This window comes from Anomaloglossus baeobatrachus, chromosome 2 (assembly GCF_048569485.1).
Source record: "Anomaloglossus baeobatrachus isolate aAnoBae1 chromosome 2, aAnoBae1.hap1, whole genome shotgun sequence".
Lineage (NCBI taxonomy): Eukaryota > Metazoa > Chordata > Amphibia > Anura > Aromobatidae > Anomaloglossus > Anomaloglossus baeobatrachus.
The window spans coordinates 764,078,491-764,093,554 of NC_134354.1; the positions used below are offsets into that span (position 1 = coordinate 764,078,491).

General features: G+C 50.1%; 1 protein-coding gene across 1 annotated transcript in view; it reads left to right on the forward strand.

Annotated features, from left to right (window-relative positions):
- MYO7A (myosin VIIA) overlaps positions 1 to 15,064 on the forward strand; it is a 136,549-nt gene that overhangs the window by 54,280 nt on the left and 67,205 nt on the right. The window contains 8 exon segments of the mRNA XM_075337501.1: positions 6,594 to 6,688; positions 8,192 to 8,276; positions 8,923 to 9,048; positions 9,050 to 9,142; positions 9,255 to 9,362; positions 11,484 to 11,502; positions 11,505 to 11,692; positions 13,194 to 13,397. Coding sequence (XP_075193616.1) covers positions 6,594 to 6,688; positions 8,192 to 8,276; positions 8,923 to 9,048; positions 9,050 to 9,142; positions 9,255 to 9,362; positions 11,484 to 11,502; positions 11,505 to 11,692; positions 13,194 to 13,397 — 918 coding nt within the window.

Below are 15,064 nucleotides of genomic sequence, written 5' to 3' on the forward strand. Positions count from 1 at the left end.
TGAGGAGTCAGCTCAGGGAAGAGCTTGAGAGTGGAGTCTAGTCAGGGAGGAGTAGCCCAGGCTGGGCTAAAGTAAACAGCAAGTGACAGTAAGAAAAGTAAAGTGGTAAAGGAGGAAAGCAAGAGTGGTGACAGAGAGGGAGAAGAGCCTGAAGAGTCCAGCTAAGTGCAGGACAGGTCAGCAAGGTCAGCAACGGCGGTGACTGTCTGGAGGGGGACCGTTTGGAAGTTCCTGGAAGGACCCCGTAGGCTGTGTGCCCGGTGGTCTGGAGCAGTGTTCCGAAGGACAGTCAGCACCAGGGCAGAAGCCTCTCGGACCCCGGCAAGGCTTGGAGTCGCCGTAAATTGCCGAATCCGTCAGTGAAGGGGACGCAGATCCCTCAACAACCAAGACCCGATAGAAGGCAACAGCCCAACCTGTACAACAGAGACACCGCCATCGCCAGGGCACCAGTTTCTGAGGGCCAGCGCCTGCGGGCAAAGAGTAGTGCTCCTCCGGCCCAGCTTGAAGCCGGGGAGCGGGTTACCGGTGGGGACCCATCGCAACCAATTAGTACACAAGGTGCAAGGAAGAGGGACATCACCGTCACCTACCGGGAGAGCAATTGCAGCCGTCCGTGGGACAGTCTTACCAGCCGTTTGGTTTACCGTACAAACTGTGTCATCGTCTCAGGCTGAGTGAGTACCACAGTGCCGCAAGGCACAGCGCTGCCCCCGCGTCCCTGCGCCCACCAGGCCCTGCACCTCCCAAGCCATCACCGGGCCCCGGGATCACCAACCCCTACCCACGGAGGGGCAACACAACACCTGGCTGCTCCACATCACCATCCCCGGGATCCCCGTATTGAGCAGCGGTGGTGCTACAAATCACCACAACCGTGGGTGGCGTCACGGACATTAACCCAACACCCCAAATCCCCTTTCACTCACGGGCGAGGAGTGCCGCTCGAGAAACCCCCGGGATCCGGCCCACGGCTCGAGCCACCACTGAGCAGCGGCAGCCGCCGGACCCGAGCAGAAGGGGTGAGCGCGGTGTGCTGACACCCTCCTCCCCGCCCGCGACAACTTGGCGTCACGAACAGGATCTTACCGCTCTGCCGTCAGGTAGAGGTGCGCCTTATTACCGCCGGAGGTATCCGGCAGAAAAATTTCAGAAGCCGCCATCTTTGGCGCGAAAAGTTCCCGCTCGAGCGTCTTCTCGAGCAGTAGAGGCGCGAAGGCCAAAACCCCGCCCCGAGAGAGGAGGGGCCGGAAAGAGCTAAGGGGGACGCGATGGCGGCTGGCCGCATGTAGCTGCGGCTATAAAAGCAGGGACGCCAGGACTCTGCAGTCTGACTGGGTTCCTGGAAAGCACAACTGCCGAGATGTCCGCCCCACCTAGTTCTGCAGAGACTACCGAGCCGGTGTCTGGAACAGCAGCATGGTTGAGAGCCCGGGCGGCGGGGATCTGCCGTCGCTACCAGAGTCAGATCGGCGGGCTGATGGAGCAGTGGGCCGCGGAGGTAGAGGCCCTGGTTGCTGTGGCGCGAGTGTATGGAGTGGAGGCCGTGATGGAGGAGCTGGAGAATGACCCACGCCCCTGTGTCCCCGAGGGACCGGTCGCTGCGGCTGAGGGACCTGGTCTACCCCTGGCTCCTGTGTTACCTCCGTCCTGCTCGCTCGCGCGCTGCACCGCACCTGGCCCATCGGATGTACACCCTTCTGTAACTGCGGCGGGGGCAGAAGATAGCGACTCCGGGCCTGACACCGAGCCTGTGTCAGAAGAAGAGGAGGGGGTCGTTGCCCTGTCTGGCATGGAGGCCACTTATATTCCCCGGGCCGGGGGCAACGGGTACCGAGCGGCCCTTCCACGCCGTGCTTGCTACGCACTGGAGGGGCTGGTGCCCGTGTCCTTCCACCCCGAACCGGGTGAGGAGGACGAAGACATCAAGTAGGGCAGCGGATGCCCGCAATACCGTCCCCGTTGGGACCATCTGTTTGTTTGTTTAAAAGTTTAACGAATGATAAGAAGTGAAATGATCCGAAGTTCACCTGATTCACCGTGTGATTTGCAACCGGCTGGAGCCGGCACCGTTGTCCCCGTGGGGACCGTTAAAAAGTTAATTTGCATGGGAACTATCCATGGACAAGCCCGTGAACTTGCAGGGCAACCACAGACGTTAGTGGCTTGTAAATATGTTGGTTACCGTTACCGTTTTCCGCAGGCCGTCTCCGGAGAGGCAGGTTGGAGGGAGGGCCCTCAGCAGAGCAGGCTGGGGCCCAGCCACCAAAGGAACCGGTGGCTACCCTCTGGAGGGAAGGACAGATCCCGCTCGGGTACCGTGTGCTGGACTGTGGGTCAAGGGGTGCTGCCTGGGCTTTAGGGGCAGCATCAGGGCCAGGTTGCTTGGGTGGGAGAGAGCGGAAACCGTAACCGTAAACCGTTGCAACGTTTAAAGAAATGTGCCTCCCGTTTTGGGAAGAGTTATTAAAAATGTGAATATGTTATGTTTAACCCTGTTATCCCCTTTTTACAGGAAAATAAAACCGGTGTAGGACGGCAGCCCGCGGACGGTCTGCATTTTGCTAAGGGGGAATGTGTCGCCCTGGGCAAGCCAGGGGACACAGATCACACACCACCACACCCCACATCCCAGGTAGGCACATCTAAGCTGAACCAAAAATCCTTGTTGCCTTCCTCCAGAGGCTGATGATTCACACCAGGGGGTGGGCCAGGCGGTTGGCTCCGCCCACCAAGGAGATCACAGCTCTGGAGGCAGGAAGTACCAGGCAGAGTAGCCCAGGCAGGGCTTGTGTGAGGAGTCAGCTCAGGGAAGAGCTTGAGAGTGGAGTCTAGTCAGGGAGGAGTAGCCCAGGCTGGGCTAAAGTAAACAGCAAGTGACAGTAAGAAAAGTAAAGTGGTAAAGGAGGAAAGCAAGAGTGGTGACAGAGAGGGAGAAGAGCCTGAAGAGTCCAGCTAAGTGCAGGACAGGTCAGCAAGGTCAGCAACGGCGGTGACTGTCTGGAGGGGGACCGTTTGGAAGTTCCTGGAAGGACCCCGTAGGCTGTGTGCCCGGTGGTCTGGAGCAGTGTTCCGAAGGACAGTCAGCACCAGGGCAGGGGCCTCTCGGACCCCGGCAAGGCTTGGAGTCGCCGTAAATTGCCGAATCCGTCAGTGAAGGGGACGCAGATCCCTCAACAACCAAGACCCGATAGAAGGCAACAGCCCAACCTGTACAACAGAGACACCGCCACCGCCAGGGCACCAGTTTCTGAGGGCCAGCGCCTGCGGGCAAAGAGTAGTGCTCCTCCGGCCCAGCTTGAAGCCGGGGAGCGGGTTACCGGTGGGGACCCATCGCAACCAATTAGTACACAAGGTGCAAGGAAGAGGGACATCACCGTCACCTACCGGGAGAGCAATTGCAGCCGTCCGTGGGACCGTCTTACCAGCCGTTTGGTTTACCGTACAAACTGTGTCATCGTCTCAGGCTGAGTGAGTACCACAGCGCCGCAAGGCACAGCGCTGCCCCCGCGTCCCTGCGCCCACCAGGCCCTGCACCTCCCAAGCCATCACCGGGCCCCGGGATCACCAACCCCTACCCACGGAGGGGCAACACAACACCTGGCTGCTCCACATCACCATCCCCGGGATCCCCGTATTGAGCAGCGGTGGTGCTACAAATCACCACAACCGTGGGTGGCGTCACGGACATTAACCCAACACCCCAAATCCCCTTTCACTCACGGGCGAGGAGTGCCGCTCGAGAAACCCCCGGGATCCGGCCCACGGCTCGAGCCACCACTGAGCAGCGGCAGCCGCCGGACCCGAGCAGAAGGGGTGAGCGCGGTGTGCTGACACCCTCCTCCCCGCCCGCGACAACTCCAATCCTTGGAAGGGGGATTATTTACAGGGGAGAAGTTCGTGACGCCACCTGCGGGTTGCGGTAATGGCAGTACCGCCGCTGCTGGAAGGAGTACTGGGGCAAATTGTGTGGAGCAGCAAGGTGTCAGTCCCTCCGCAGGTAGGGAAGGCCCCAGCCTCTGGGGATTTTGGTGGGATGTTTGGGAGCGCACGGTGCAGGGGGACCAGGTTACTCACTGTGGGTAGTTGTGGTGCAGGATGAGGATTATAAAGCAGACACTCACACTGATGATAAACCAAAGGCTCTGTGCATCACAGTCTCTACAAGAGAGCCCATCCAGGTGTCCGCTCCCACCGGTGTCACTTGATAGTCCGGACCCTGTCTCTGTGCACAATTTTAGTTGTCTGTTGTGGCCCCTTGCCATGAAGCTGTTGGGGCCCCGCTACCTGTGTGTAGGCCAGCTGTGCTCTTGATGGCTGGCACTTGGGATATCAATTGGGCTGCTTTTTATGGAGAACCCTATCCCCCCGCATTGTGCTGATGCCTTCAATCTCTGAGTTCTCAGGGAAGTTCATGAAGATACTCTTCCTCCCAGGTTAATTATCAGGACGGATGGACCTGCTCCTGACCTAGGGTCCTGTACCCCGTCGTGCTCGATACTGGTCAGTTCTTTTGGAGTTCTGATGCCGACAGTCCTTCTAGACTATGTCCATCGTACCCTTTCCAATGTCACTGCCACTGGTCCCCGACTCCTGTGGTCCCGGACCACCGTCTGCGACCCAACCTTGGTTTCGCTCCCTGGGAGCTACTACTCCAGCTCCTCACCCTTTGAGGGCTACTCTCAACTCCTCGACTCCCCTGAACTCACTGGAACTTCTCTCCCACCAGTCTGCCTGACCCCTAGGTGGGTGGCCCTACTCTAGCTTGACCATCCCACTGGTGTGTCTGACAGGTTTGATGTGAGGTGTGGTTGGGATTTGTAGTGCTGATGGTTGTGACACCAGTTATTGGGAACCTAGAACCATGGGGGTTGGGTCCTGCACCCTGGAAGACAGGGTGCAGTTCCCTGTAGCCCCCTGATGTAGTCAGGGGCGCTACACAGACATGCTGATTCACAGCTGGATACCAGCGATTTGTTAAATTTGCATTTTGGAGGTGACAGATCCCCTATAGGTGCCATTATTCTATACTTAGGAATCAGGTGGACAATGTGCGATAAGCCGAGATGTACTGGGTCGAAGGGTGGCCAGACCCTATTGCTCCCACATAGGAATATCATACCAGGGCTTGGAAGAAGGCAATTATGACAGACGGCATCGATGGCCCCTATTAAGCAGACTATGTTCCGAAAGAGAACTTTAGGGTTCCTTTCCTAGAAAGTCCTTGTCACTTTCCCGTATTCCAGCTGTCCTGCCTCGCATAATCATTGACGACGTTTTATGACATTCTATCCAGTTCAGAATCCCCTCTTATGTCTTTTATCGGGACGCTGCAGCCGTCACTCCTGGAGGAAACGCTTGGAGGAAATGGAGGTTTCTCCGCCAGGAAATGGAGAGAACAGCTGGGCGGACAATCCATAACATCAACATGTGCAAAAAAAGGCGAGGGGCGGCCATAGCTGGGTCAGGCCAAGAGCTTTGCACGTGTTTCCATGGAAGAACACTGTGTGTTTATACATGCAGAATTTTGGGGTCCTTGCCGAAGTCTATTAGTAGCCATCAGGAAGCTGTGTAGGGGGTGTTGGTAATTTTTGGAAATGTTTTAGAAGGGTTAATGTTTCTACCTGAGTCACAGATATATATTGGAGGGGGGGGCTCTATTAGTATTTTCATATTGTTCACAGGAACCTGGAACACGGATCATGGGAGTCACCACACAATGTTCAAACAGGTCAAAAGATGGAGGGTCGATTACCTCTTGGGAGGAAATAAAGACCACTAATGTTGTGGGTCACAGAAGGCACTGCTACATCATTGTTGACATGAACCAGGACCACCAAGAGCCTGACTACTGTTGGGAGGTGCTCATATTAGTAATGGCCATAGATTAGAGGATTAGGGATCTGATATTTTACATTGGTTATATAAAAATTATGTTGAAGGTGAATAACAAATATTGTTTTACCATCACTTATGCGGGCGTCACACAAGACGATCTATCGTGCGATGCATCGTCGGGGGTCACGGTTTTCGTGACGCAAATCCGGCATCGCTTGTGATGTCGTTTCGTGTGACACCTCCGAGCGACGCTGAATCGGTCACAAATCGTGAGTCGTGTACATGTCGCTTATTTTTAAAAAATCGTTTATTTTTCATGGTGCCGGTTGTTCATCGTACCCAAGGCAGCACACATCGCTCTGTGTGACACCCCGGGGATGATGAACACAGCTTACCTGCGTCCCGCGGCACCCGCCGGCTATGCGGAAGGAAGGAGGTGGGCGAGATGTTTACGTCCCGCTCATCTCCGCCCCTCCGCTTCTATTGGCCGGCGGCTGTGTGACGTAGCTGTGACGCTGAACGTCCCACCCCCTTCAGGAAGTGGATGTTCGCCGCCCACAGCAAGGTCGCTCAGCAGGTGAGTGCGTGTAACGGCGGTTTAACGACTTTGTGCGACACGGGTAGCGATTTGCTCGTGACGCACAAACGACGGGGGCGGGTACGATCGCTCGTCCGATCGCACGATAGATCTTACCGTGTGACGCCCGCATTAGTGTTGTACAAGTTTAATTTAATTTTGTTTTTTGTTGTTGCAGGACCATCATGATATGCTACTGGAAATCGAAAGAGACAAAGCCATTACAGACAAGGTCATCCTCATCCAGAAGGTGGTGCGGGGCTTCAAAGACAGGTGAGCTTACCAGAATATGGTGCCATAAAGTCAGTGTACGAAATCTAACTGACCCTCCGCTTACAGTGTGGTATGTATATGTCACACTAAGTACAGGGGAGTATTATTATTATTATTTATTATTATAGCGGCATCAATTCCATGACGCTTTACATGTGAAAGGGGTGTACATAATAGGGACAAGTACAATAATCATAAACAATACAAGGCACAGACAGGTACAGGAGGAGAGAGGTCCCTGCCCGCGAGGGCTCACAGTCTACAAGGGATAGGTGAAGATACAGTAGGTGAGGGTAGAGCTGGTTGTGTGGCGCTATATCAGACTGAGGGTTACATCCCTCAGTACCAAGCTAAAGGAAAGGGAAACTCTTTGTCTAGGGATAGGGAAGATGTTGACCCCTACCGATCCTACTGCTGGTCCCTTGTGTCCCTCGCCACCCTAGATAGGTTCTGCACCTGTGCGCCGAGCCGGATACCTGACCCTAGGTATCCCTAGTGCTGGACCCTAAATAGGGAATGGGTGGGATGAGCTCTTCGTCAACTAAACAACTATAGACACCAGGGGACACATAGAGGGAAAATGCATGAACTACTTATTATTAGATTAATCAGGTAGGAGTTTACCAGAGTTTTCAACAACGATACCACAGAGGAGTACAAGCCACCTGCTTGCCACCTGAGCTTGAAGGAACTGCACAGTCCTAAGGAAGAAGGGGTATTTAAACACCAAGGGAATACTGATGATCAGCAGCTGGATGGAAGGCGAGTTCCTGCTGGGTCCAAAAGGGAGAGAGATTAATCCAGTAGGAAAGCTACCTATACCAATGAATACTGACAGCCGGAACAATGGAAAGTCAGGGAACATTCTGTGTTGCCAATTGCAGTGACCTTCTACAACCTGAAAAACACATGGTTGTCTGTCACCTGTGACACACCCGTGATAGTATACCACTATGTTGCAGAGGGCCCTTTCGGTTCCTCAGTCACCAGGGACAATTAACAGCCACCCAGGAATGCCTCACACTGGTCAGGAAATGCCTATTTTTGGTTAGGTCTGGCTTAAAGTGTATCCGTTGAGTTATTTTTTTTTTATCTCCTAGGTCAATAGTACACATGAAAATAATCAACTTTGTAATATATCTTATCAGAAAAACCTGCTTCCTTCTCCTCCAGTAATGAGCTTTCACTTTCAAATGAAGGGTAAAATCTGCAGTCAGTGAAGACAGATTTTCAAATTCCTGACATAGGAGATGACAGTTACTCTTCATAAGATGCTGTGGAGGGGGGAGGAGCACAGACACCGACGTTCTATAGAAACGACACTTACACTTTAAATCCTGACTTTTTTTGTGCTTTGGTTTTAAGGACGTTTCTTTGTAAAATAGTAACTGTTTCCACATAGCGAGGGCGGTTACGCCTACATACGGTTGAGCCTACATCCTTTACATCCCCTTTAAGTACACCACTTTACTGAATATTTTTTGTGACGTTTTATATTTCCAGGTCTAATTTCGTAAAGGTTCGAAAATCAGTTCTTCTGATCCAAAGATACTGGAGAGGATACAACTGCAGAAGAAACTACACAGTGGTAAGGTCACCAGACAGCAGTTTAGCTCCTCCTCCTATCAGACATGTGACCTAACAGCTTAGTTCTATTGGTGATTATGCCATCTGAGCTCCCACAATGCACTGCTGTCTGGAACCAGGAAGTAAACAAGTCTGAATCTTACTGTAGGTGTGAACGGAGACAAAACATCATTATAACTTTTGGCCATGGGCAAGACTTTACTGGAAGCCAATAGACGCCTCATCAGCAACAGCTCACACCTCCCGATGCGCAAGTGAGAGGCGCTAGATAACCCCTTTAAATAGAGCATAATTAGGGTACATCTACATGGAAAAATACTGAGAAAGTATTACACCACCCCGTACAGCAATTGTAGGCAAACCATGCAAAAATCATATTTACCCACAGAATCAAGAACTCTGCTTGCTGACTGTGAATGAGACTATTACTGATCGATGTCCTGTGCAGATGATACAGAAGTATGGCTCATTACAGTGCATTATATGCGAATGGTCACATTTTTACTTTCCCGGGAGGAAGGGGGCATTTCCATTCACTGACAGCAATCAGAGGTCTTGAAGATGTTGAGAAACTGAAAGTGAAAGTAAAAAAACCCCTTAAATAATGAGTTGTGCTACAATTTCATAGTGTTATCTCTTTGTACCAGATGAAAGTGGGATTTCTGAGGCTGCAGGCCCTCTACCGCTCAAGGAGACTCCACCTTCAGTACCATATAGTTCGCAAGAGGGTTAGCCATTTCCAGGCAAGATGTCGAGGGTTCCTGGTCCGAAGGGGCTTTCCGGCACCGACTGTGGGCGGTTTATACCATACAGGCCTATTCCAGAGGAATGATCGCCCGAAGACTTTACAAGCGCCTTAAAGGGGAGGTATGAGAGAGTCTGTACTGCTGTAAGGGAGCATAAAGCAATGCAAAAGGGGAGATAAAGGGCCCCCTAGTTCTTTCTCTAATACTGCCCTAAGCCCTCTCTACCTCATTAGTATCAACGACGACTGGAAGCAGAGAAGCTGCGTCTTGCTGAAGAAGAACGTCTCAAGAAGGAGATGAGCGCGAAGAAGGCCAAACAAGAAGCTGAAAAGAAACATCAAGTAAGCGTTACAAGGATTAATGTCTATATTAGAATGAGTGTGAATGTACTACTATAATACTGTTCCCTATGTACAAGAATATAACTACTATAATACTGCCACCTATGTACAAGAATATAACTACTATAATACTGCCCCCTATGAACAAGAATATAACTACGATAATACTGCTCCTATGTACAATAATATAACTACTATAATACTGCCCCTATGTACAAGAATATAACTACTATAATACTGCCACCTATGTACAAGAATATAACTACTATAATACTGCCCCTATGTACAAGATTATAACTACTATAATATTGCCCCTATGTACAAGAATATAACTACTATAATACTGCCCCCTATGTACAAGAATATAACTACGAGAATACTGCTCCTATGTACAATAATATAACTACTATAATACTGCCCCTATGTACAAGAATATAACTACTATAATACTGCCACCTATGTACAAGATTATAACTACTATAATACTGCCCCCTATGTACAAGATTATAACTACTATAATACTGCCCCTATGTACAAGAATATAACTACTATAATACTGCCTCTATGTACAAGAATATAACTACTATAATACTGCCCCTATGTACAAGAATATAACTACTATAATACTGCCCCCTATGTACAAGAATATAACTACTATAATACTGCCACCTATGTACAAGAATATAACTACTATAATACTGCCCCCTATGTACAAGAATATAACTACGATAATACTGCTCCTATGTACAATAATATAACTACTATAATACTGCCCCTATGTACAAGAATATAACTACTATAATACTGCCACCTATGTACAAGAATATAACTACTATAATACTGCCCCTATGTACAAGATTATAACTACTATAATACTGCCCCTATGTACAAGAATATAACTACTATAATACTGCCCCCTATGTACAAGAATATAACTACGAGAATACTGCTCCTATGTACAATAATATAACTACTATAATACTGCCCCTATGTACAAGAATATAACTACTATAATACTGCCACCTATGTACAAGATTATAACTACTATAATACTGCCCCCTATGTACAAGATTATAACTACTATAATACTGCCCCCTATGTACAAGAATATAACTACTATAATACTGCCTCTATGTACAAGAATATAACTACTATAATACTGCCCCTATGTACAAGAATATAACTACTATAATACTGCCCCCTATGTACAAGAATATAACTACTATAATACTGCTCCTATGTACAAAAATATAACTACTATAATACTGCCCCTATGTACAAGAATATAACTACTATAGCAGACATATTATCATATTTATATTCTTGTATATAGGAGGCAGTATTATAGTAGTTATATTCTTGTACATAGGGGCAGTATTATAGTAGTTATATTCTTGTACATAGGGGCAGTATTATAGTAGTTATATTCTTGTACATAGAGGGCAGTATTATAGTAGTTATATTCTTGTACATAGGGGCAGTATTATAGTAGTTATATTCTTGTACATAGGAGCAGTATTAGAGTAGTTATATTCAAGTACATAGAGGGCAGTATTATAGTAGTTATATTCTTGTACATAGGGGCAGTATTATAGTAGTTATATTCTTGTACATAGGGGGCAGTATTATAGTAGTTATATAATACTGCCCCCTATGTACAAGAATATAACTACTATAATACTGCCCTCTATGTACAAGAATATAACTACTATAATACTGCTCCTATGTACAAGAATATAACTACTATAATACTGCCCCTATGTACAAGAATATAACTACTATAATACTGCCTTCTATGTACTTGAATATAACTACTCTAATACTGCTCCTATGTACAAGAATATAACTACTATAATACTGCCCCTATGTACAAGAATATAACTACTATAATACTGCCCTCTATGTACAAGAATATAACTACTATAATACTGCCCCTATGTACAAGAATATAACTACTATAATACTGCCCCTATGTACAAGAATATAACTACTATAATACTGCCTCCTATATACAAGAATATAAATATGATAATATGTCTGCTATATACAAGACAAGGCTTGGCCCTTAATGACAAGGCACTGCCGCCAGGTTCTTCACACCTTTTCTATCTCCATCACTAGGAGCGTTTGGCTCAGTTAGCCCGGAAGATGCAGAGAGGGAGGTGCGGGAGAAGGAGGAAGCTCGTAGGAAGAAGGAACTGCTGGATAAGATGGAAAAGGCCAGAAACGAACCAGTCAATGACTCTGACATGGTGGACAAAATGTTTGGCTTCCTTGGTACCACATCATCGCTGCCCGGGCAGGAGGGACAGGCGCCCACTGGTTTTGAGGTACAGTACATTGTTGTCTCCATAATTGAGAAACCTTCACAACATCATTGGTGTGAAGTCAGAGCACATAATAAAGTCCTGTAGTGATGTCTTTTCTCCATACTTCAACATACCAGTGGGCCCTATGGGCAGGTCTGTGCCACATCCATATATGAGGAAGTGTCGCGGGCGGGGAGGAGGGTGTCAGCACTGCGCTCACCCCTCTGCTCGGGTCCGGCTGCTGCTGCTCAGTGGTGGCTCGAGCGGTGGGCCGGATCCCGGGGTCTCGAGCGGCGCTCCTCGCCCGTGAGTGAAAGGGGATGGGGTTTTGGGATATAGTCTATTGTCCGTGACGCCACCCACGGTTGTGGTGATTTGTTGACACACCGCTGCTCTGTATGGGGATCCCGGGAATGATGGTGTGGAGCAGCAAGTTGTTGTGTTGCCCCTCTGTGGGTAGGGGTTGGTGATCCCGGGGCCCAGTGGTGTGGTGGGAGATGCAGGGCTTGGTGGGAGCAGGGACGCGGGGGCAGCGCTGTGCCTTGCGGCACTGTGGTACTCACTCAGCCTGAGACGATGACACAGTTCTCGGTAAAACACACGGCTGGAAAGACGGTTCCCACGGACGGCTGCACTTGCTTTTCCCCAGTAGTTGACGGTGACGGTCCCTTTGTCCTGCACCTAAGATGGTTGTGGTTGCGATGGGTTCCCACCGGTAACCCGCTCCCCGTCTTGGATATGGGCCGGAGGAGCCCTACTTTGCCCGCAGGCGCTGGCCCTGAGAAACTGGTGCCCTGGCGGTGGCGGTGTCTCTCCGTTATGGTCGGACTGTTGCCTTCTATCGGGACTTGGTTGTTGGGAGACAGAGGTCCCCTTCACTGACGGATTTGGCAAATTATGGCGACTCCTAGCCTTGCCGGGATCCGAAAGGCCCCTGCCCTGGTGCTGACTGTTCCTTGTACACTGCTCCAGACCGCCGGGTCACCACCCGTCCGCGGTCCTTCCAGTAACCTCCGAGCAGTCACCCCTGCGGACAATCACCGCCGTCTGCTGACCTTGCTGTCTCTCAGCCCGGGGTACACACCCGGACCAACTTCAGGCTTTACAAACTGTCACTTTTTACTTTACTTCAGCTTTTCTCCTAAGCTTCTTTACTACTTCCTTCCTTTCACTTTCACCTCCTAAACTCAACTCTTCCCTAAGCTGACTGCCTGGTTTTTCCCGCCTCCAGAGCTGTGAACTCCTCGGTGGGCGGAGCCAACCGCCTGGCCCACCCCCTGGTGTGGACACCAGCCCCTGGAGGAAGGCAACAAGGATTTTAGGTTAGCTTGGTGTTCCTAACTGGGGTGTAGGGTGTGGTGGTGTATGACCTGTGACCCCTGGCTTGCCCAGGGCGTCACAGAAGTATCTGGAGGAATGGATGGTGCCACACGTGTTTGCTTCTAAGAACATCCAAGACATTGCCAAAAACACATTGGGTGTACTGATTTCTGGTCTTATGTCATCTGCTCCCTCCTCCCAGGATCTGGAGCGAGCGCAAGGAGAAATGGTCGTGGAGGATTTAGATGATGCTCTGCCTCTCCCAGAAGAGGAGGAAGAAGACCTTTCCGAGTATAAGTTTGCAAAGTGTGCAGCAACTTACTTCCAAGGGACCACCACTAACACCTATATCCGAAGACCCTTAAAGCAGCCCCTGCTCTACCACGAGGATGAAGGCGACCAACTGGTATGTGATACTCACTCCATTTATAGACAACTAGCTGTAGTAGCCGGCATTGCCCGGGATAGTAACTATGTCTCGTTCTCTCTCCCTTTCTCCCACTCATACCACTCTCCCACTTCCCTCAATCACACTCTCGCTCAATCACACTCTCCCTCAATCCCACTCTCCCTCTCTCTCACACTGCCACTCTCCCACTCTCCATCAATCCCACTCTCCCTCAATTCCGCTGTCCCTCAATCCCACTCCCCCTCTCTACCTCTCTCTCTCTGTCTCTCCCACTCCCCCTCTCTCCCACTCCCCCTCTCTCCCACTCCCCCTCTCTCCCACTCCCCCTCTCTCCCACTCCCCCTCTCTCCCACTCCCCCTCTCTCCCACTCCCCCTCTCCCCCACTCCCCCTCTCTCCCACTCCCCTCTCCCCCACTCCCCCTCTCTCCCACTCCCCCTCTCCCTCTCTCCCTCTCTCCACTCCCCTCTCTCCCACTCCCCTCTCTCCCACTCCCCCTCTCTCCCACTCCCCCTCTCTCCCACTCCCCCTGTCCCCCACTCCCCCTCTCTCCACTCCCCCTCTCTCCCACTCCCCCTGTCCCCACTCCCCCTCTCTCCCACTCCCCCTCTCTCCCACTCCCCCTCTCTCCCACTCCCCTCTCTCCCACTCCCCCTCTCTCCCACTCCCCCTCTCTCCCACTCCCCTCTCCCCCACTCCCCCTCTCTCCCACTCCCCCTCTCTCCCACTCTCCCTCAATCCCACGCTACCCCTCTCTCTCTCCCTCTGTCTCTCCTTGGCCCTACTCTCCCTCTCTCTCTGTCGCTCTCCCACTCTCTCTATTGCTCTCACTTTCCCACTCTCCATCTCACCACTGAAATCATATTAACTGACAAATAAGCTTTTAATACTAAGAATGTCCTTCGTTGCCTATAGCAACCAATCAAAGCTCCTATTAATGACCTGTAACAAAATAGAAGCAGAGCTGTGATTGGTTGCTATAAGCCTCCTGATAAATATCTAGGATAACTATCAAAACAGCCAATATATTACCTCACACATGCAAACAGTAAGTACGGTAAGCATTTTTTTGGCAAATAATCGTAAAGCGCGGGGCTAAAATTTCCCCTCAATACATAGTCTATGACGTTCCCTGAGTCACATGAGGCGTCTGTGCAAAATTTTGTGATTGTAAATGTGACGGTGCAGATTCCTTTAGCGACCATACATGCATACTGTACATACATACACACACACACACACACACACACATACATATACACTGTGTTCCAAATTATTATGCAAAAAGAGTTTAGGAGTGATAAGGTCAGAAATGTTTTGTTTGTCATTTACACTCATTGCTGGTGATGTGTGTCCGGGCTCTTGATATCACTTTATATCATTGCTGGTGATGTGTGTCCGGGCTCTTGATATCACTTTATATCATTGCTGGTGATGGTGTCAGGGCTCTTTATTTCACTGAAAGCAATTGCAGATACCTGTGCAAATTAGTTTGGCGTTAGGTGAGTCCAAATAAAGGCAAGACTACTGAAGAAGGCTGTTCCACATGATTAAGCAGCCGACATTTTTTGCCAAAATGGGAAAGAAAAAGGATGTGTCGGCTGCTGAGAAGCAACAAATTGTGGAGTATTTAGGTGAAGGCATGACTACAATCAACTTTGCCAA